At 42.0% G+C, this 23871-nt stretch overlaps 1 protein-coding gene across 4 annotated transcripts in view; it reads right to left on the bottom strand.

The window, feature by feature from the left end:
• The window catches only part of mpp7a (MAGUK p55 scaffold protein 7a), a 160225-nt gene that overhangs the window by 51211 nt on the left and 85143 nt on the right, over positions 1–23871 (bottom strand). For all 4 annotated transcript variants that reach the window (XM_051940399.1, XM_051940401.1, XM_051940400.1 and 1 more), the window contains exon 6: positions 15555–15686. In XM_051940399.1, coding sequence (XP_051796359.1) covers positions 15555–15686 — 132 coding nt within the window. The remainder of the gene's footprint in view (positions 1–15554; positions 15687–23871) is intronic.

The raw sequence follows: 23871 nt of genomic DNA, 5'->3' as shown, positions 1-23871 counted from the left end.
AACTTCGAAGGGAAACTTAAGGAATTTTCTTCCTGAAGATTTTGCAAATTTTTTATAAATTTGGGGATTTTTTTGCTGAATTTTTGGATTTTTGTCAGACAAGGAAACAACATTTTTTGGTGCTGTAAATGAGGACAACAGGACAGTTAAGACACCTAAGCTTGACAATCCTGGTAAAATATAGCTTCAAATAAGTCTTCCCAGCTAATTTTAAGATCTCAATATTCTAAATATCATATCTTATTTTAAGAAATCTCACCAAGGCATTTTTCACTTGTTCTATTGGCAGAATTTTTCACTTAGTTCAAGGTAAAAATTTCTTGAAATAAGTTATTTTTTCTTGTTTTGAGAGGGACATTTTTTCTAGTGCACTGTGATAGACTGGCGAACTCTCCGGGTATCCCCTGCCTTCACCCTAAGGCAGCTGGGCCACCAACCCTAATAAAGATTAAGAGATATATAGTTAATGGATGGATGGATGGATGGATGGATGGATGGATGGATGGATGGATGGATGGATGGATGGATGGATGGATGGATGGATGGATGGATGGATGGATGGATGGATGGATGGATGGATGGATGGATGGATGGATGGATGGATGGCATACGGACCAACTGGAAAGGGTAGCTAGATGTGCTTGTTGGAGAATCACTGCCAGTCATGGTGACAGAAGGTACTGATCATTTGTGCTGGTCCAGATGATTTTGGGAGAGAAGGCAGAAGTTCCAAGGTAGAAAACTCAAAATACACTCACAAGCACACACTCAAGCCTTCTCTGTCCTCTTTTATGAGCTTGGTCCTTAGCCAAAATGACACATGGAGAGGAGTATAGTGTTTCAACATTCTCATTCGAAATGACAGTGTTCAGCGGTGATGCATTTACCAGTAAATCCAAATAGCTTTTATCCCTTTACAATAAAACAATAGCCTTAATGGATGCCGACCTGTCATGGCACCTCCCACAAACACCCTCTCGGCACCAGCCTGACTGGAATTTAGGTTAGAATAAGACCGCAAACTGCAACCTAAAGTGTGGCGTCATCTTTGCTTTGGCCTGACGACCCGAACCAGACAGATGTGTCGTCTAGTCGACACATAGTTTGTCGTGGCTGCAACTCATCCTCCCACCCTTACCTAGCTGTTATTTCCATCATCCTCAAAGTTTGTTTTCATTTCTGTTGCAAAAAAAAGAACAGGGTTGGAGCCTTCCTCACCCCATTCAGCTGGTGTGCTTTATTTCAACTGTCCATCGCCAGGGTCGGTGACTAAAGTGCAACAACAGCTCGAGATGCGTCACGGTGCTCGAGTCTGTCATTGTTCTGTTTGCCTTCCTTAGACAGGTCCAGAGTAGTTCTACCTACTACTATCAACAGCGATTAAAAAAAAAATGCTCCTCAAAGACCAAAAGAGCCTCTGGTTTGTGCCACTTTGGTGATGCCATTAGGATGTCATCTTGGTTGTTTTCACAACCTATTCATACCTAATGGTTTCCCTCTTAGATAATGGTTTCCTCAAGGCCTTTGAGGTGTGTGTAGAGATGGAAACAGGGAACGACATCAGGATAAGACAGTGGTAGGGTCTGCCGAGAGCTACAAACCTAATAGAATAATTGGGCTAATTAAAGAAACTCGAGACGTTTCAGTAGGAGAGAAATCAGTGGAGCAGGTCAGCAAGAGGGGAAGGCATTGTCAGACCCGGTGTCAGGGTCACATATAACCCCTGCAGTGTGACTTAAAGCAGCTGTCTGTGCTGCAATGGCCCCCAGACGGACAGAGAGGCATTTTTGTGAGAGTGTCTGAAAGAATAGAGCGCTACAGGGAAAGAGACGGACTGTGACAGACAACATGGTGAGATTGGAGTATGCAGGAAATCTCACAGGAGTATGCAGACGTGGTGATTAACTTTCTCTCTATTTTTTCTTTCTGACTCATTTTGTTGAGCTGGCTGATGGCCAGTGGCGTGATGGATGTTTTTATTGTGTCCCTTGGGGTGCCTGGTGGCAGTGTAAAGGCTAACTAAACAGCAGAGAAGCAACCTTGGACTCTGTAACGACAATGAGCTGTCTGCACAAACTACACTGCACATCTACGGCTATCTATGGAATCTGCTCACATATGGTGCGTAGATATGAATCGTGTTTTGACACATATGGCTTAAATCAAATGTTGAAACCCTGATGCCATTTAGACAGACCACGTTTACGACTTTTATTGCAAGTGGTGGCGGTGATTATAGGGCAGCACATTTAGCATGCAAATATGAACGAATGGGGTCATGAACCTAAATTTCTGGGAAGCACAGACAATTTTATCTTTGTTCAAACTACCAGTCTTTATGTTTTTACATCAGGAGAGAAACAAACAGGGGTATCAGTGGACACATTTGCCCATGCTCATTTTCTTTTTACACCTCACTAACTCTCTAGTAGCAGTTATTTGAAGTTGTAGTCGTAGTTAAGTCTTTATACTTCAGGAATCTAATCTGACCCACTGCCCTCCAACGTGATGGGCCCACATAGTCGAGCCAAGCCAGTAACAAGAGAGCTGGGGATTTATGAAGGGAGGGGGAGTCTCCCTTCATAATCTGGCCAGCCCCTGTCTGAACTCAGCACTGGTACGGTAGCCAAATGAGCTCCGTCTGATAAGAAAAATGAAGAAAGGCCAAAGCACTCCAGTGGTAGCACGAGCGAGACAGACTTGAGGGTAAGTGGAAGACCAGAGCAGAGTCAAGACCGACAAACTGACTGAGAGGCGAGTGAAGGACAGCGGGTGAGTGAACGGGGTCAGAGTTGAAAGGAAGCGGGGTGTAAGTGTCTTAATGAGTAAAGAAAATGATTCTTACAACAAAATCCATTGCAAATGAAAAATTCAAGCTATTGCGCCGGGCTTTCCAGGATGAAAAATCAAAACAGCAATACTGTACTTCACTGGCATAACTCTGTATGATGCATCGAGATATGTGACATGTATGTGTCAACTCCTCTGCATCCGCTTCAGCTTACAGTAACCTATCGCACCTTTTGCTGCATAGGTCCACTGAGACATTCAGCTTTGTCTTTGTAAGGACATAACACCAGATAAATACGGAAATCAAAGAGTACGGCAAAAAATAGAGGCAAAATGGGGGAAGAAAAAATATTTTTTTCAGAAATAAAAGTGTCCCACTTCACATTTGTGAAGGCACTCTGGCAATTGCTAATTGCATACAGTAAGCATGAGACAGAAAAAGTACCTAATAAAAAACTATGGCTTCAGCCACCAACTGTGGGAAAAATCAACAACACCTCACATATTCATGTTTTTATTTTTTGATTTTCAAGTTCTGGCTGACCCTATTTTTTCCTCAGGAATTGATACACACCGCCCTTCCACCTCCACCTCATTTCAATCTACAGTCTGCTTTCATTCTCCCAGTTCTCCAGGGGTATATCAGACTCTCCTGGAGGCCTGACGAATGCCTTGGAAGCACTGAGAGGCAGCTGGAGCAAGAGGGGCAAATCAAACCTCCTGAACTCAGCATCACCTTCCCCTGTGCCATGATACCCTATGGGTGCTATCATCGGCATTCAGCCATGCATGTCCACTAATGAGGAGTGCTTGCTCTGTTAAACAAATACATAAACATTCTAGGCTAGAACCTAAATAAGCTCAGTTATGTTTGTGGGAAGCAAGGTAGACAGAGACCCTCAAGCTCCAGGATGGGCTTCCTGGTGTAGCAGCTAAGTATTAGCACGGGCTGATGGTTAGGTTTACACCGAGCCTTCAACGCCTACTGGCACATGGAAGCCATTTCAGACTTTTCCTCGTGCATGGAAACAGAGCAGGAAGTCAGAAGGGGAATATCTACGTCTGTCAAAGCATATACATGCATGAGTGACAGCGTGTGGAGGTGTATTTTTTTGTGCATGCAAGCATGTCTGTATGTGTGTTTCTATGAGAGCGAAGCCGTGGGCTCTACCTGAAGTCAGGCCAAGCAGGCCAGAGAGAAACCTCAAAAGACTGGATGATTGATGTTGGACAGTCGCTGAGCCTGATGAATGGCCTACGCTATGTTAGCAATTAGAGACAAGGCGCCACTTAACCATCAAGTGGCTCAACTCCATTATTTACATGGAAAAAGATAGCATGGCATGCACGCAAGATGGTTAAATGACTTTCATGTTGTTAGGGACAGATTCCCTCGTCCTCTTGTCAACCATGGCGGCAGTCTGCTCTCTGGATGAGTATAAAATAGACTTAGAAAATGGGTCTCTCCAGAAATTAAACGTTGAGGAACAGCCAGCACAGAAATACAACATTATAAATAGAGATGAGAGGAGGGCATCTTGACCCCAGGAAAGCATTCTAACTGGTCAATTAGTCATCAGTAAGGTGATCCGAAAGTCTCCACTCCTAACGTGATCAGCTCCATATGCAGCCGCGGCTCACAGCTCTGCATCTCCATTTCTAACACATAAATGCCTGATTGTTATTGTTGGGCTGGCCCAAATGCAACGGATTAGTCTCTGCTTTGTGATGAGGAGAAGTGGAGCGACGCTTGTCCATATCAAACCATCACCCCTCCCAGCGCACACAATTGAGCACACATGCTGACATGGCAGCCATATTAAGTATGTGATGACAAATGGCTCACACCTCATACACTGCAGAAAAAAGGGAGAATAGGGACTGAAATTTGGATCCCTTCATGTATGAGAGTACGTGTTTATTAGAGGGAATGGAATGGAGGCAAGATTGTCCAGCGAGCTGTCAGCGCACAGTAGTGCCATGAAACTTCAGCAGATAAGAGGAGTAAAACAAGCTGAATGTTGGATTTCTCATCACGTTCTGTTGGCTCAGAGTGGCCACAATGAACGTCTGGCAAACTAAGTATTTACGGGGCAATTAGAGTGCCCCCTGGCTGATGGACTGGATGCATGGCTGGATGACATGATGGAAGCTGGCTGGCTTGTACTCTGGTTGTATGGATGACGAGAGGGTTGGCTAGTTGTCTTGGCCTGGCTCATCACACATCTTGGTGTCTGGGGCAAGCTATGTGTGGCCCGTCGAGTAAGGCCCACAGTGGAACAGATGGATGCTAGAATCTCTTTACCTTAGCCACAGCTAAGGCCACTCCACTGGTCCTAACCCGCCAGGGAAAACAAGCACACTGCTCCATTTCAAACACACTACCCTCGGCCCATAACGAACACTCAAAACATCGCCCCGTGAACCGAACTGAACGCCGTGGCATTTGACAAACATTATTTCTCCCTCTAAATTGAGAGCGACACGGGAAAACAAACGCGAGCGGCAGGGCCAAAGAGGCCGGCATGTTTTGACATGATGTCACTTAACAGCAAAAGTGTAACGGCGACAATAAACTCCTGCCGACTGCTGTGTTGACTGCTATGTTTAGAGGTATAAATACAAGTGTAGTGGAAACACATGCTGGCGTTCTTCACACCAGATGTCGACCATGGAAAAACCAAATACAAAGTGGGAATGGGTCTCCTTGGACATTAAAATACAATTACCTCCAATCATATCTGGTGTTGGAGTGTGTCATTTCATCTTACCTCACTGAGATGGCACAGAGCCCCCCGCACATAACACGCGTGACCGTTCCACACACTGAGCCCGGCATATTTATGAGTTCTTACATACTTCCTCGAAGGCCATCGACTCCAGGGCTGCTCAGAAAGAGTAAAATTGTGTAATATTAATGTATTCGGTCTAGATCAGAAAATCCATTTAGTATTATGGCCACCTATAAAGATTAATACAGCATTGTAAAGAATTAGCAGGAGCCCAGATGAAAACCTGTTATAGTTGCAAAGTGTAAGAAAAAAAGAAAGAAGGCAGAGAGCAGTGAAAGGTACGTGAGGTTTTATGTCAAATGATTTTTCTAGGTGATGCAACAGAGCTGCTGCTGCTGCTGCAGGCTGTTCCCCACTGAGTGACCCGTTGCGTACCTCTCCACCTGTTTTATTAAATCACTTGTGATTGCAACTAATAAAAGCTACTCCCCCTACCCCAACCTTCCTCCCTCATTCCTAGTCTCCCTCTCCGCACTACAGCAGGCTCTGGTTTCTTATTTTTATTTCCTTAACCCCAGTCGTGACCTACCAGTCGTAATTAACAAGTATACAGAGAAAAAGGAAAATTGCAGGTCTTTATTATGATAATTATAGTGAGCATGAGGGATTTCAGGAGAAGCTGCCAGGTAATGTAGGGCTCTGACAGGATAGCTTACCTTCATTTGTCTTTCTACACCCCCTCTTTCCTTTTCCTCCTCTGCCTCTTTAAACCTTAATGTTAGAGCAAGTCATTACCTAGTTACTAAAAAAACACACTTAGCAGCCCACCTCAGTGCTTCAGACAGGTGGCAGTGAATTTGGGTGTGTGAATCTGTGTATAAATGTATGGCTCTCTCACCCGGTGGAGTGTTTGTTTCCATACTGTTTGCGTGAATCATCATGTGGACAGTGGGGTGATTCATGTAGTCTGAGTGGAATTGTCGTCTCCTCGCTATAAGCTGGACAGTGCCAGATATTTAGTCATTATGTACTGTACGTGTGTGCGAGAGCTGTATGAGCACATACAAAGAGACAGTTGTGTCACAGAGAGAGGTCCATCTCTGCGCTCTGGCATTGTTTAGTGTTTTCCCTGTCGTTATCCCGAGCAAAGAAAACAGCACTTTCACATGTCATTTCTCATTTCCAAAGTGGGCTGGGAAGCAGTGCTGCTGAGGAGCGCCCGGCCCGGTGGGCAACAATGGCCACATTCAGCCTCCGAGCTCGCTGGCTCTCACAACGCGGAGCGGAAAAGAGCAAGAGCGGCTGGATGTGTGTTCACGTTTATGATTATACATGATGGGAGGAAGACGTTTTATTTAAGAGGGCAGTGAGATTAGGATCTGGGAATGCCTCAGATGTGGCTTTGGAAGCTGTGCGTGTTTTCACATTCACAACTCAACAGGCTGTGAGGGTGGTTTAGCAGCCGCTGGACCGACTGTTGTACAAGAACACAGAAAACAAATAGAGGATTTTCCATTACTGCTTTACAAAGTTTTGTAATACTCCTTATTTATTTCATGGGATGAGACAAAAATACATCTACTATTAGCCTACATTACCCATAAAGTCTCTAAATAGGTTTTCCACAAAATGAGCTTTATATTATAGAGATGGAATAAATTTAGACAGAATTACAAACATTTTGAGAGTGAATTTCACCCACTTTGCAATCTCCTACAACACAAAGTTCTCACTCAACCATATTAAACTCCTCAGGGACATCTACCTGCAGCATGAAAACATGTGATATGCTAGAAATGATAAATGACATAAAATATGATCTCATTGTGACACGTTCAAGAATGTTTGACTATTACATCATGTAAGTTGGACCAAAAAGCAGATAAAACAGTGCTCCCAAAGCAGAATTAAAACTGTTATTTGCTGGTGGTGCAGGTATACTTCTAAGCAAGTCTGGATGGATGCTGTGAAAAAGCAGTTCTACTTACTATTTGACAGAAACAATTGTAACATGCAAAAACACACACATACACACACATCCTTGCATAGAAAGGCACATTCAGGCATGTGCAAATACACATAAATGAAACATTCACATAAACACAGGTTAGGTCGTACAAAAATCCAAAGACTGAAGATGGAAAAATTAGTAGCAGCACACACACAGACACACACACACACACACACAGACACACACACAGACACACACAAGCAGTCAACACCAGTGCTTTCCATCTTTGCAGCGCTCCCAAGACGCTGCAGCTCAATCCATCAAATAAAAGATGTATTGCTTTTAAAGCACATGGGTCTATCTGTAAAACACTAACATGTGTGCTGTCTGCTTTAATCTCATTAGCTGCTCCATTAATTCCCAGTCAGTCTCATTACTTTGCTTTCAACATTCTGATGTAAGCAAACAATAGAAAAGTCACTTTTCTTTAAACATATACATCTATCTGGTGTCTTCTTTTGATAACTGTCTCAATTAAGAACTTCTCTCCAAGGTTTCCAGCTACACTCAGACTTAATGCATTAAGTCTGTATACATTCACACCAGCACAGATTAAATACATAATAATGTGAATGGCATTCAGGCTCAGTTGAGCCAGACACTGAGTGCAACTATGTGAATCAGTGTGTTTGTGAAGCCTTCCAGACGAATCAGAGCAGCCACGATCCGACTGTCCTAATTGTGTCAGAGAGAAGAGGAGGCCCGTCTGCTGCAGATGAGAAAAGCATGGCATGTCAAATTGCCAATGGCTCATTCCAGCGACTGCCATTCATGGAAAACTAACTACGTCACAAACTGAATTGATCACAAGACTTTCCTGTCTCGTCGCAATTATCAACTCCCTTATTAAATAAAGAAAGTCCACAGACATCAATCATGCAATTGGAGCTTTTACAATAATAATGTTGGACATGTCGTATGAACAGCAACTACAATTGCACTGAAGTCCAACCAGTGCTATTTGTGGGTCTATAATGAGAAGTCCAGCTGATCCACTGGTATCCAGTGGCTGGGTTGGCTGGGTGGCCGGCCCCAGTAGTGGTATAGTTGTATTGATTGGTACTAGCTGATGCCAGGCAGGACGTTATGGAGACTGGCATTTGCCAACTGGATGGCACAGACCCTGCATTCTACTGTTTCCATTTAGCTGCACCCAGTCGTAATGGGAAAACCAATCCCGCATGTGCAACGACATAGACCAGAGAGAAAAAAGGAAGAAGAGAGGAAGGAGAGTGATACAGTCTGACACTGATCCTGTCACATTCCTGGCAGCCGGGACTTTATGGCTGCTAATGATGCTGAACAACCTGGGATTGAAGGATTGAGGATGGATAGAGTGACAATTTTGTACCAATACTGACAAAACAGGAATGTAGAGAGGTGCACAAAATCCGCACTCCTGACTTAAAAGTGTCCATATAGAGATGGCAAAGGGACAAAAGGGAAAAGTCACATGCATCATAATAAGCATCTTAAAAGAACAAATGCCTTTACATCATCTCACATAAAGTATGTTGCAAAAAAACTGAAATACACAAAAATGAACAGAATAAGAAGAATAAGAATAAGCAGGCCTGATGGCAAAACCAGATGAAACAAATGAAATAAAGCGTGTGAACAAGAGGTAAAGATAGATGGCGTGCTGGCTGGAGGATAACTACAGATGAACTGGGTGAGAGAAGAGAATAAACGTTACTCCAAGAGCAATGAGAGCCGGCATCGACTGAGTGGCACTGAGAGAATGGACGCATGATGCATAAAACGAGCGCACAGCAGGGCATATGCAGCGAGCATCTCCAAGTCTGCTATTCACATCTGCGTCACAGGGCTTCCAGTGTATCCAAATGAGAGGAACAGAGTCGGCCACAGCAGGATTGTCGGCCTCTAATGTTCTCACATCATAGCGATGGTCACCCTGAGCTGCTGCGGTGTACCCTTCTGTGGCCGTTCAAAGTCGTCTTCTGCCACTTAACGCATTTTGTCTGCATAAGGATTTGGATTTTCCAGGATGCCTTGCTGGGATTCAGTGACTCACACAGCAAAGAAATGTCACTTAACAAGCTGTTTAGTCAGTCATTCATACAGTGAGATTATCGTTCATCGCTACATTAATACCAAACAAGGGACACTTGTTTCTGCTGCACACAAAAAAATCCAGAGAAAAGGGTGATTTAGGGATTCATCAACAGTATTCTCTTCCGGCAAGATCATTCTCTGGAGCTGACAGTGTTGTGTAGAATGATCTGGCTGCACCTCATTATCACTCTGTAATAGTGGATAATGCTCTGGCATGCTTGCATTTCTTTGAAAAAAAAATCATAATTATCTTTAGCACGGCTAAGAATGGGACGCACAAATGGTCTACAATAGATATTCACTAAAAAAAAAACCACTAGCAGGGCTGTCAAACTGCATGATCCAAACCTTTGGGAAAACTAGAACGTTTCAGTGTGCTAGGCTGCTGCCCAGAGATTGGTGATGTTGTTTTCAGTTGTGACAGGGATTTTGAAAACAACGGCGATGCTTAGATTGTGAAAGAGGAGGAGAAATAGGGGTGAAATTCACAGCCAATGGCAGGCTCATACCAGAAATCGACATTCAGTAAGTCACACTACATTTACGTCAACCAAAACTTTAACACTTTTCAACTACTTAGGCTGGACATTGTTGTAGCTCATGTTTTAGGTCTTTCTTGAGCTAAGCTTCTGGATCTGCTATTTATTTATTTGAATAGGGGATATGAATTGTGTAACACCAGTGCATTCTGTTTCCTCCAACTTTTGTCTACAGTTTTCCTATTACTCAGTCTGCACCAAAGCCCTTTATCACCAGAGGCAAGCTTCCCGAGTACATCAGCTACACCACCGCACACTCAGCCCTGACGCAACCCCCTCAGCGCTCCAGTCTAGACCCCCACCTCAACTGTTCTGAAACCTTATCCAAAATAACACATTCTTTCAATAAGAACACATGGTTAAGCTGATGTATATGAATGCATGCACATGTTTATGCCCCTCTCCAAACCAAATTATTTCATTGTCCCGACACTTGAGCTAATAAATCCGCTCCATTTGGGAGATCAGCGGGAGAGCAGGGAGACTATAGAAAATGTGGAAAAGAAGGAGGAGGAGAAGAAGAAGAAGGAGAAGGAGAGAGTTGTACTGGAAGACAGACTTTTAACAGTCACTAAAATCTGCCATGAAGTCAGGCTCCGACAAATGACAGCAATTAATCAAAGCTACTGACCACAATCCATTCAACTAATCACAATTAATGTAATGGATGAATCACAAAGAAAGAGGCCTGCGTGCTAACTGCAGCCCAGTCCCTGTATTACCCACAACTACAGAATGAGAGGAAGAGACAAGAAGTGAAACAGAAAACAAAAGAGCAAAGTAAAGAGAGGCGGATAAGAAATAAGATATTGTACAACCCTGTTGTATGATGTCAAGTTGGAGAATTTCAGGTTGATTATATGAAATTGCAAGTTAAAGGGCACATCCAAATCAATTTGGTGCAGCAGTGAATGCGAACGATGCACAATTAGAGGGTTTTTATTGGTTGGTGGAATGGTTGTGACTTCACTGTGAGCATCTGACCTGCTGGCTGCTTTCTCAATGTAAGAACTAACTGTTCATTAGGGTCAGCAACACTTTAAAGACGTACAGGATGACAGTTAAGGGGCCAAAGGTAGATGGGTAAAAGCAGAACCATAACATTTACCGTCAAATTAGGCGGTTAGGAAAACTGAGTACTTTCACCTCTGCAAATGACAAAGTAATCTGAGATTTTCAGCAGGGCAATTTCATACTAAATGCAAAGTTTTGATGGATGTTCGCACTAGGGATGCATGATGATATTAGCATTATCATTTGTATCGGTCGATAAAGGCTTGAACAATGAAATATCGACATTTGCCCAAAATGAATATCATACCTGTCAAGCTAAAAGTTTAAATATTTTTTGAAAATGTCATATAAACAGGGTATATTTTACATGCGAGTAGGGCTGGGCGATAAATCGAATTAATTCAATTAATTCGCCTTTTTTAAAACCTGACGATTTGAAAATTTGATGGTGAGTTTAAATATATAACAATACAGATTCTTCTTCTGCCTTTCATGACTTGTGCACTGGCGTTTGCTTCTGCCTCTCATCCCCTTCCGCCAAAACACTCACACCCCCGTCATGGCGGACAGAACAGCAGACCAAGAGTTGGTCACGAGAAAAGGACCTCATGTTACATCGATTATATGGAAGTGGTTCGGCTTTGACAAGACTGACACAGAGCAAACTACAGTCATGTGCAAGGTTTGCAAAAGTACTGTTAAAAAAACACAGAGTAGCAGCACAACTAACCTCTTTCAGCACCTCTGGCAGAGGCATCCTAAAGAATGGGAAAAGTGCTCGCAGCTACAGGAGTGCAGCATGGCTAGCACTAGCCATAGCAAACAGACCGCAAAGAAACAACAAAAATGACTAAAACAAAATCGCGATTTTATTTTTTGGCCATATCGCCCAGCCCTAAATGCGAGTTGAGATATTTTTCCTTCTTATTCCAATGAATGTGCACATATGCTAATCATTGTATTTTATGGCTGCACTTGCCAGTGAGCCGTCATGCTAAGAATAGGAATAATTATGTGCATGTTAATCAGACAACAGGGGAAACTTGATGTTATCTACAATTAAGTGGAAAAAATATGTGCATATTTAGGTACATTTATGTACGTACACTACTGTTCAAGTTTGGGGTCACTTAGAAATGTCCGTATTTTGGAAAGAAAAGCAGTTTTTGTCAATAAAGATAACATTAAATTAATCAGAAATACAGTCTAGACATTGTTAATGTGGTAAATGACTATTCTAGCTGAAAACAGCTGATGTTTAATGGAATATTAAATAGGTTACAGAGGAACATTTCCAACAACCATCACTCCTGTGTTCTAATGCTACATTGTGTTAGCTAATGGTGTTGAAAGGCTAATTGATGACTAAAAACTTTTGTGCAATTGTGAGTTTTCAAAAGATGAAATTGCCTGGGTGAACCCAAATTTCTGAAGGGTAGTGTATGTGGTGTCACTGAGTACAGAGCTGTTGGTGGCCTACCAGAAATTTTATCAATTTACAAAGCAGCTAATTACGTGACGCATCCAAACAAGCAGTAATTGTATTGTCAAAGGACTGCATGAGTGATAACATGTCTTTTGCTTTAGTGACAACTAAAAGGAAAAAAAGCTACCCTTTTCAAAATGTTGGCAGGCAGCAAAAGAAAACTATAACAGAGATGCATGAAGGCTGTGGAGTTCAAAGTGTGCTCAGTGGTTTCGCTTCTTTCCGCAACATATCTTATGTGGAAATGTTTGCAGCTGACTAGGTGTGAAAGGTTAATGTATGTAAAAATGACAAATTATGGAGCATATATTTAGTGAGAAAAGACCTACACAGAGGAAGGTAGAATTTCTATGTATTTCCACAAAGTTTGCCAATATGCAGCACTTTGCTCACTTCCCACAGGAACTATTTGATGCATGCAAGCCTGACTCCCTTGGGACATAATAATTCTTCACTGGTCACAAGACAGAAGAGTCATAGGGCCAAAGGTGATACAATCAAGATGATGGAGTTCCCAGCAGTTGCCCAAAATAAGACCAGATATTAGCGTGCTGTTTGAATCTTGCAAGATGATTCAAGTTGGCCTATTCTTTCCGTCCCATTATGCATACAAATACATAATATCGCACACAACATTTCAACTTGCTGCCACAAAAGCAATCCGTTAGTATTCATTGTTTTCTTTCATGCGCTCAAAGAAAACAAAAATACTACAGCATAATCCTGTTGTCCACACCATGGTCAGGCCTAAATTATAGCCATGGGAGATTATGGGCAGCAGCTGCTCCCTGTGGATCTTTGGGCACAACTCCACAGCAACAGACTGAAACTTGTTTCCCATTACTCAAACATTTATGATAATAACGTATAGCTCTATTTTGATTTAATCACTGCCCTTGAATAACGTGCAGTCGCATATTGATACCTGGTACCTTGATGAATGAAATGTGCTTTATCTAATACAAACAGGAGGTCCAATGCCTTGATTTCCTACTGTAAAACCAAATGTGCTGCCTGTTTTCCTTCAAAGTCAGTAGGAAGTGACCATAATTAAATATACTGGTAGAAAATCAAGCTGCCATTGCAACAATATTGTGGTGAATCTGTTGAAATATAATATTTAAAAAGCCACTTTAAATGAAACCTCTTTTAAATTGGAAGAGTATTTATAAAACTGACCTGTTGCTGACCCACAAAAAACCCTGGAGGCACAGCACCTTCTTTATTTAGATACAGTCACTTTGAAACACACAATAACCAGTGTGCAAACTGAGCCACTACATTACTGCAAAAATATATCCTACATAATTAACACCTTCACTGTTGTGCAACAATACACAATATCACACATTGTAAAGTGCGTTTCAGATGTTCTCAGGAGCCAAATGATTTAGACAAATAAGCATCAAGTCGCATAATGGAATAACACCAGCTCGATGATTAAGCTGACCGGGGCGGGCGTAAATCGCATTATGGTTTTCAGGGAATGCGATCCAACAGGCTCGGGAGAGGTCAGAGCAGGAAGCGTTTGCGACGATGTGTGTTGTGAGAGAGAGAAAGCGAGAATTCCTCCAAGCCACATTATTACGTTCAGCAGCTCCACAGAACATGCAAAAGGCAGGAACCCAAAAATGGCTTAGGTGTGTTCTCCTTCCCCCGGGGTGCGGTGAGAGTAGTGCGCCGGCCTGGAGCCAAGATGGTGGTCAGGTTGAAAACCACAAAGTGAAAATAGAGGCAGCCAGGGCCATGACATGTCCGGCACAGATCAAAGATGGGCAGGGCCTCAGCACACAACAAAGTCCTGTGATGACAGATGGAGGTCTTTGACAGGCCATCGAGGACTTGTGTCGCAGAGTGTTTATGTGTTGCGGGACGCTGAGGTCAGTCGACAGAATTGAGAAATAACAACAAAGGCACAACGGGGATAATTATGAAAGCAAGCCAAAAAAAAAAAGGTATGTGATGCAACCAAAACCAGCACCAATTAAGTTTGGTGGAATTACAGAAGCCCATTCCCATGAGCCTGAGTTGCTGACAAGGTCCAGAGAATGCATGGAATGGCAGTCATTAGACAACGCAGACACCCAGGATGTTGAGGGGCGGAGAGAAAATAAGAATGCCAGGCAAGATGTTAAAGTGCAGTTGGGGCACGAGGCCCAGACAGATGGGTGGTTGTTGACGTCTGGGACGATGTCTGGAGAGCGTGGACAGGAGAGGCATGTCACAATGAGAGAGCAACACTGACCAGGATAGAAGAGGAAGCCGTTCGCAGACACCGAGCCTAGACTGGCTGAAAATACTCATGACCAAGAGCAGGGTAATTGTGGCTGCTTTTGGTGTGCTTACAACTTCAAGGTTGTGGGTTGGATTCCCACAGGCGAGTACCTCAAAAGCATGCATGGTATTAGCTCAACTTGTGGTGTGGTCACTGCTTTGATAAAAGAGGTAGTTGGAATTCCAGGGCAAATGCAAACAAAGCTCCGATAACAGGATGTTAATAACAAAAAACATTTTCTTAAAGGATCTTTACACCTTTATTGACAGAGGGATGCTCTAAACCATCATCTTCTCTAAACCATGTTTTAAAGTGCTGGAAGCTGAAAAAGACTTGTTTTCATTATCGAGCAATCTGTCATTTATATTCTTGATTAACCAAGTAGTTGTTCAGTCAGTAAAATGTCAGACAATAGTGAAAAATGTCCTCCACAATGCTGGAATCAAGGATATCTTCTTCAAAAATGACTAGAGCTGATTATCAAATCGATCATCTAAATAGTTGCCGATTAATTTAATAGTTGACAACGAAATTGATTAACTGCTCAATCATTAGTGCAGGTCTACTGCTGAAAACCACTCCATCCAAATCAAATTCATCATTTCTCAAGATGATTGACAAAGTTACTTACGAGAGGCTCCTTGTTTTTGACCAGTCTTATAATTTTCACAGAATCCTCGTCATCATCGATGTCTTCAGGCAGCGGAGGTAGTTCAGGGTCATAACTCTTCTGGGCAACTGTGTCATGGACGGACAGAAGGCTCTAGAAGAAGGAGAAAATGGAAGGATTGATGTGAGAAAAGAAGCAATCTGCCAGGGTTATCAGTCAAGACATGAAGGCCTAAACTTTACCTCAGCCTCATTAGCTCAATAAAGTAGAGCAATGTGTGCAATTAAAAATGTAATCTATCTATGTTTCTTTGAGCAGAACAGAGAAAATGCAGACCGCAGGGAGGATAGTTAAGAATCAGGGTGTCTCCTTCAAGTGCTGTGTGATGGATTTGAAAGCATTCAGGGCCAGAACTTGTAGCTATACGCGTTAATTGCCATTAGGCCCTTGCTCTCTCTCCCATACATCTCCCTGATTAAAGGCAACCAGCACTGGCCCTGGGCTACTGCACACCAAGGGTTGCAAGTAGAAGGGTGGGAGGGCAACGTTGGCCACTGTTTTCAGAGCCAACGCTTTCCAGAGCAACACGGTGAACACTGAGAGAAGTGATGTTCTGCACTGTTCGGCGGCAGCCTCAAAGTAATGAAGTTCTCAGCCGCCTCAGATATTTCACACGTTCACGAGCAGACATAAAAAGAGACGGTGCACAGACAAGAATGATGCCATTGAGACATTCATTTTTCAAACTATTTAACGACTGTGTGTCCGGACCAAGATGCAGCTGGACGCGTGCTGCTTTTTCCGTGGTTGAGGAGGGGAGAGAAAAGTGAGAAAAACATCTTCCACCCCATGTGCCAGACAAAAGTAAAGAGAGAGAGAGAGAAAAAGAGGGATATGGTGAGAAGAGGAGCAGTGTGTTTTATGACATGGGAGCATGCTGCAGTACAGCATTCAAGATGTTGCTAACTGGGAGCAGATGAGAGGAGGAGACACAACTGGAGCTGTGTGTCCACGGAGACAAGCTGACCAGCAAACCCACACTATCTGTCTGCATCCTGTACACTTGTGAGGACTTGGTTCTATTTATTCTCTTAGTGCTGACTGCAGCCTTAAAGAAGGATTCCAGTTTATTACAACTCTTTTTTTTTAAATTTCTAATCTTAATTCCCATCAATACCATAATTACATACATACTCATGGAGCACCTTAACAATTTAGAAATTGAAGGTAGCATCCATTAACCACAAACTCCCATGTTTGAGTCATACTGGGGAACTTTTAATGTACTGTATGTCATTCCCCATTTCACTTTCTTCTTAGGCATACATTGTTGAATAAAGTTTATATTCTACTTAGCTTATTGCCGAGATCAGGGACAAAAAGTAAAAATAAAAAAACAGTTCTAGCAACATTGAAAGAATTGTTAGGATAAAAGGGGGTCAAATTATACGATGTTTTTAGTGACTATTCATGGCACTGAACCACAGAAAACGACCAGAACTTTGCGTTCGGTGTTCACATTGGTATACTTTAACTCAAACCACCTCTTTTCCGAAACCTCACAAAGTACCTTTGGTGTCTAAACTTCACTGAGAAGTTTTGTAGCATCAACGAACAGAACAGAAAAAAGAGAATGAAAAGCATTTGAATGGGTGTATCTAAATACCCCCCTAAATCTATCCAGGTAACTTTGTTGCCTAAACCTAACCACTTATTTTTTTGTAAGCAAAAATAAACAGCAAACAAAAATAGAGATATTTAACAGCAAAAGGAAATGAAAGCAAAAAGAGAGTGACAGCGACATGAACACACAGGACTGGAGCCCCAATCTCCTTGGTAAAATTCCTGTTCCTGTGTACATTCTTCACCCATTTAGCTGCTGAATATGGATTTTCTTACATGAACTGATGCTCCTGCGTCACGTGCCTTGGATGGAGCCACCTCCACAATTTTACAGGTTTGTGTTGCAGACTAATGTAGCTGTCATGCATTTTTGTGTGAGACTACGCTGAGATAAAACAAGTCCACTGGGTTAAGAAATATGATCAGTCAGATGACAACAGATATTATCAACAAAGCATCAGTTTGGTCAAACATTCGTACAAGAACACAACAACAAAATAATCATCCCTAATGTCTACTCTAAATATCCATCTCTAAACGAACTGCTCCAATCTGTTAACTTGTAAACAAGTATCTGACGGTTTGTGTTACTCATTGTATAAAATTTTGGGACAATATTACTGAACCAAAAGAAGCAATCGCCAAAGCTGAAAAGTAATCGGTCATAAATTATGAATTTTGTTTAGCATACAAAACCAAATGCCTTATTTCATCTCTTCATTTAAATGTAATTTCATATAAACAGTAAGCCAAACACTTAAACCATTGGAGAAGTTCAGAACCTCACCAAAAATTAAAAAAAAAGAATTGCTCAAATTCCCACAAGAATACTCATTTAATACAACATTTTCTCCTGCAATGCTCCAGTAACTCTTCATCCTCCCGTCCAAACATCTTTCAAAAGCCCATAATCCTCTTTCATCTTCTTATTTGCTCTTCTTCAGTTTTATCTTTCCCTTTTCCTCTCAAAATATTCCCAGCATCAGGTTGTTCATTTCTCAGAACAGGGCTAACAGCGTGTTTCTGGCTTTCATCTGCTCCGTACATAAACACACATTTTGCATTGTATTGTATGACTGGCGATGCTGTCATTATGGTACTGAAATATTCTCTTGGAACACTAGAAACCAAAACTGTTTGCAGATGAGGACAATAAAAGCATTCTGGATGGGAACTGGATTTCCAAACCTGTGCTTGATATCAAATATAAATTATGTCTGTATCAAGGCATGGATGGAGAATTTGCAGTTGCAGTTTCCTCAACAGTGTGATAAAACTGGTAATAGTACATGTACATAGACACTTGCAAACATATAGGACTACATTACAGAGCTATCGTCTATGAATAGAAACTACACTCAAGCATCACAGGGCATATTTATATAGGAATGCTTCTGACATTCTGGCCATAATTTCTTTTTTGGTTTTCTTTCAACTATTTATATGTGTTTTGCCTTCCACATAAGAGTACAAAAAAAATATTTACCTTGGTGCTGCATCAAATTCATAGTTTTCCAAAAACATCCTTTAGTGAAAGTCAGCAAATCTGTAGAATTTTTTTTCTCTAGCTTGAGGTTGGATACATGTGGTGTTGTGGCTCTCTTTACGGAGTTTCGCTGTCAATCACGGCACCTGATCGCGGTCACAGCACATGGGGGTCAGCCAGGTGTCTATCAGCCTCTCAGCAGGGTGATTCAACCAAGAGGTCCAAAAACGAGCAGCATTTTGTTGACGATGTTTAGCATTAGACTCTAAAACCAAAACTTCCTATTGCATTTCTATTTCGATTTAAAAGTTTTGATCTAACTTCAACTGTCATAAATAAATCCATCTGAACTCAAATGTGCAAGAAATAAAGCGAATATGTAATTCAGATGTTATTGTGAAATGTGAGGATTTGCTGCTATGTTTTAATGTTTAATTGATTACCAAAGAGCAGCAATTTGATTTAGATCAAACCAAACTTCCAAAATAAAGAAAACTTCCACAGAAAACTTTTCACTTGGCTCTGTTTCCTGTCGGCATGTCCCCTCTAACCTGTCAGTTGCCGTTTCCTCTGAACGCCATCCATCAGGCCTGCTATCCTGACCTGTGAGTGTCTTCTCATTGATGGCACTTCCTTCAGTCTGGCATTGCTCCCCACTTCCACATCCTCCCCCATGGCCGTGCCTAACAACCCGTAAAAGAGCCACAGCTAATTCCTTGTAAAAACTTTCTAGGAAGTAGCAATACCAGCTGTATGCTAATAGATAGCACATGGTACATGCCCTGGCTGGTGACCGCTGACATGGAGTACAACAACACAGGTACAAATGTTACACACACAGGTCTCTGTATGGAAGCTTTCTTCCTGGCTTGATATGAGTGGGTCTTGTTATGCCTCAGTGTCGGTGGATTAGCCGCCTAATCAAATCTAGAGTTATATCCTTGTAAAGACCCTGCAGCCGAAGCCTGAAGAGGAAAGGAGAAAGGAGGGACAGAAAGAAAGATGAAGGGAAGCAAAACCAGCTTTGTTTTCCAGGCATCCAGTTCTTTCCCGGTTCATGTGTTTGTGTTCATTAGGCATAATAGGGATCCTAGAAAAACAGATCACTGAGCTTGACTAAATAAACCTGTCCGTACATTCCTGGCACTGGCCTGACCCAGCCCTGTTACCGGTCCACTCGATTTTCAGCTGGCGGGGCAGGATTGGTGCGAGGTAACCATTTTCCCCAGGCAGGAGGGACCCTGCCGTGAGCATTCTGCCTCGGAGGTGCTGCTGTAGACCAGCTGGGACACGACTTTTCACGCCCACCTTCTCTGAGCCTTGAACCCCAGCATGCACCGCCCCGAGTCAAACACATTCTGCAAGCGTGCATACACAAACCTGGCCGCCGGTGGAACCAGTCGGCCATCATAATTGGCACTTTCATCACTGTCAATATTAGTCTTGCTGAGGGGGGCTAATATGGGTGAAAGTTGTTTTTTCATGTGCAAATCGTAAAAGAGAAAGTTGAAGGTAGAGAGGGAAAGAGAAAAGAAGAGAAAGAGAGAGGGGACTTTTAAAGAGCCTGATTTATATCCCCACCCTAGGAATGGATCATTTCAGCCATAATTAAGAGTGATACAGTTACTATCGCACAGAGACGCCATTCAAAGGCAGCAGCCATCTGCTTGTGTTTTACACCCCCAGCCCTGTGATTTACACCGGGGCTGGCTGGTACGGTATCAAGTGCCCTGGAGGACAGATGGAGACAGAAAGAGAGCAAACTTTTAATACTCCATTTTTAAGCCCACATGCTGCTTACGGTTTCAGACACAATGTCAAGAAAATGCCTCCATACCTCAGTATGTTACAGTCAAAGCTCCCTGTCCGAACCAAGTTGCCAGAACTAATCTATTGTTGACTGAATGTTCCAGAAGAAGCCAGTGTTTAGCTGGGCGGTTAAAGCCCAGGCGCTCAAAAACATCGTGTTGGACTCGAACCAACACACAAGAGTAGAGGTTGTGAAGTGGATGGGAAGCGAATCTGTGGACGTATGTGAACGCAGATGCCAATCACTCCACTTGACAAGAACAGCCATGACAGGTTCCCTAAAAACTGATAGACGACATTATTATTTTAAAAGACCTCATTTCAGGAAAACGGTGTCAGGAAAGATACACTGTAAGAAAGCCTATACATAACATGGCTTTCTCTTCAAAAGGACAAGAACTCAATAAAAAATGTAAGAATAGGGGGCTTAGCTTTCTGCTGTTTGGATTTTAGTCTAAAGGTACCCCTGAGTCCTTGTAGCATCATACGGCAATGTCTCAATGAACAGGTTCCAGTACTGTTTGGCTGTGTTCTAGGAAGTCTTTTTGTGGCATCTGAAATTTTTGAAAATGGTTTGGTCGTAATCCTAGTTTCAGTGGATAAAATGCCATTGCACTGCAGGTCGTCTCGCTTGGCTTGTGCTGCTGAGCTGTCTGCCAAGGTGCACCGGCCGGCAGTAGAGGAAGCAGTAGCCGAATATTTTCCATTGTTTGGTGTGGAATTGTTTGGCTGACCTCGTTCTGCACTGGAGCTGAGGTCGGCCCAGCGCCGTTAGGAGGCGGTGGGAGAACAGAGCAAGAGCAGTGAAGAGAGAACGCAAATAGAGTGAAAAAAGTAAATATTGATGAGGCTCTTCCTGAGCAGACAAAGCTGAAGCTGGATTGGAAAAGGATTTGCCAGCGGAGAGGTGGCACTGTTTTCTCTCAATTACGGAGCCAAATTTAGTTAATTTTAGCACAAAAATTCATAACAAGGTTTCGGGATATTTCACTATTTGTTCAAAATCATCAATTCATGTTAATGGATGCAATTTCATTTGGTAAGTGAATGAAATCTGATGTAATTTGGCTTTAAAACAAATTAAAAATCAGGCTAAAAAGCAGCAGTCTACTGCCCTCTCTGGTAGGATGACCAGATCCAAACAAACTAAATGTGGAGCAACGAGTGTTGGTGTGGCACAATGCAGGACACCCTAACAAAGATGAGAAGTTGTCTGTCACATATAAAACAAAAACATTAACACACATGATATATCAAATAATTTACAGATTAGGCCTTCTGCATGGCAAGGATTTGAATAATATACACACGTGGACAAAATTGTTGGTACCCCTCAGTTAAAGAAGGAAAAACCCACAATTCTCACTGAAATCACTTGAAACTCACAAAAGTAACAAATAAAAATTTATTGAAAATTAAATAATCAAAAACAGCCATCACTTTTGAATTGTTGATTAACATAATTATTTAAAAAAACAAACTAATGAAATAGGGCTGGACAAAAATGATGGTACCCATAACTTAATATTTTGTTGCACAACCTTTTGAGGCAATCACTGCAATTAAACGATTTCTGTATTTGTCAATGAGCGTTCTGCAGCTGTCAACAGGTATTTTGGCCCACTCCTCACGAGCAAACAGCTCCAGTTGTCTCAGGTTTGATGGGTGTCTTCTCCAAATGGCATGTTTCAGCTCCTTCCACATATGTTCAATGGGATTCAGATCTGGGCTCATAGAAGGCCACTTTAGAATAGTCCAACGCTTTTCTCTCAGCCATTCTTGGGTGTTTTTGGCTGTGTGTTTTGGATCGTTGTCCTGTTGGAAGACCCATGACCTGCGACTGAGACCAAGCTTTCTGACACTAGGCAGCACATTTCTCTCCAGAATGCCTTGATAGTCTTCAGATTTCATCGTACCTTGCACACTTTCAAGACACCCTGTGCCAGATGCAGCAAAGCAGCCCCAAAACATTACTGAGCCTCCTCCATGTTTCACCGTAGGGACAGTGTTCTTTTCTTCGTATGCTTGCTTTTTGAGTCTATGAACATAGAGTTGATGTGCCTTACCAAAAAGCTCCAGTTTGGTCTCATCTGTCCAAAGGACATTCTCCCAGAAGCTTTGTGGCTTGTCAACATGCATTTTTTGCAAATTCCAGTCTCGCTTTTTTATGAGTTTTTTTCAGCAGTGGTGTCCTCCTTGGTCGTCTCCCATGAAGTCCACTTTGGCTCAAACAACGACGAATGGTGTGATCTGACACTGATGTACCTTGGCCTTGGAGTTCACCTTTAATTTCTTTGGAGGTTGCTCTGGGCTCTTTGGATACAATTCCAACGATCCGTCTCTTCAATTTGTCATCAATTTTCCTCTTGCGGCCACGTCCAGGGAGGTTGGCTACTGTCCCGTGGGTCTTGAACTTCTGAATAATATGAGCCACTGTTGTCACAGGAACTTCAAGCTGTTTAGAGATGGTCTTATAGCCTTTACCTTTAAGATGTTTGTCTATAATTTTTTTTCGGATGTCCTGGGACAATTCTCTCCTTTGCTTTCTGTTGTCCATGTTCAGTGTGGTACACACCTTTTCACCAAACAGCAGGGTGACTACTTGTCTCCCTTTAAATAGGCAGACTGACTGATTATGAGTTTGGAAGCACCTGTGATGTCAATTAAATGACACACCTGAGTTAATCATGTCACTCTGGTCAAATAGTTTTCAATCTTTTATAGAGGTACCATCATTTTTGTCCAGGCCTGTTTCATTAGTTTGTTTTTTTAAATAATTATGTTAATCAATAATTCAAAAGTAATGGCTGTTTTTGATTATTTAATTTTCAATAAATTTTTATTTATTGTTACTTTTGTGAGTTTCAAGTGATTTCAGTGAGAATTGTGGGTTTTTCCTTCTTTAACTGAGGGGTACCAACAATTTTGTCCACGTGTGTATATTATTTTAATGCAGTTCTCTCAAGTCTCACGCTATATAAATACAGCATAAAAGAAAGTCGTAGTATAACAGAGCTTACTGTATAGTCTTAGGTCACAGTCTACTTACAACAATGTATTCCCTTTTTCTATCAATATCCCTGTTTAAAGTACAGGGCTTCTCTGAATCTGACTAAACTGTGTAGAATAAAATAAGAGTTTGCTGACACAGAATTCAAAGCAATATAATTGGATAAGAGACTTTTCTGAGTTATTAAAGTGTTCATGTACATTTTGTCCATCCTTCATATAGGAAGGGATTTTTTCCAATGGAAAAAACATCAAAACATGTAGCTTTGATGAACAGAGCTGAAGTTTAATCAACATTTGAAGAGGGACTTTAAAAATAAACTGCATTTCACTCAATGGTTTTCCTGCTACTATACTTTACTGTAGTTTTCCAGTCTTTATGGCAGCTGCATTTCCTTTTCTTTGTAGTAG

The sequence above is a fragment of the Acanthochromis polyacanthus genome, chromosome 20 (assembly GCF_021347895.1).
Source record: "Acanthochromis polyacanthus isolate Apoly-LR-REF ecotype Palm Island chromosome 20, KAUST_Apoly_ChrSc, whole genome shotgun sequence".
Classification (NCBI taxonomy): Eukaryota; Metazoa; Chordata; class Actinopteri; family Pomacentridae; genus Acanthochromis; species Acanthochromis polyacanthus.
The sequence above is the reverse complement of the archived record's forward strand: the minus strand, read 5'-3'. Positions and strand labels throughout refer to the sequence as shown.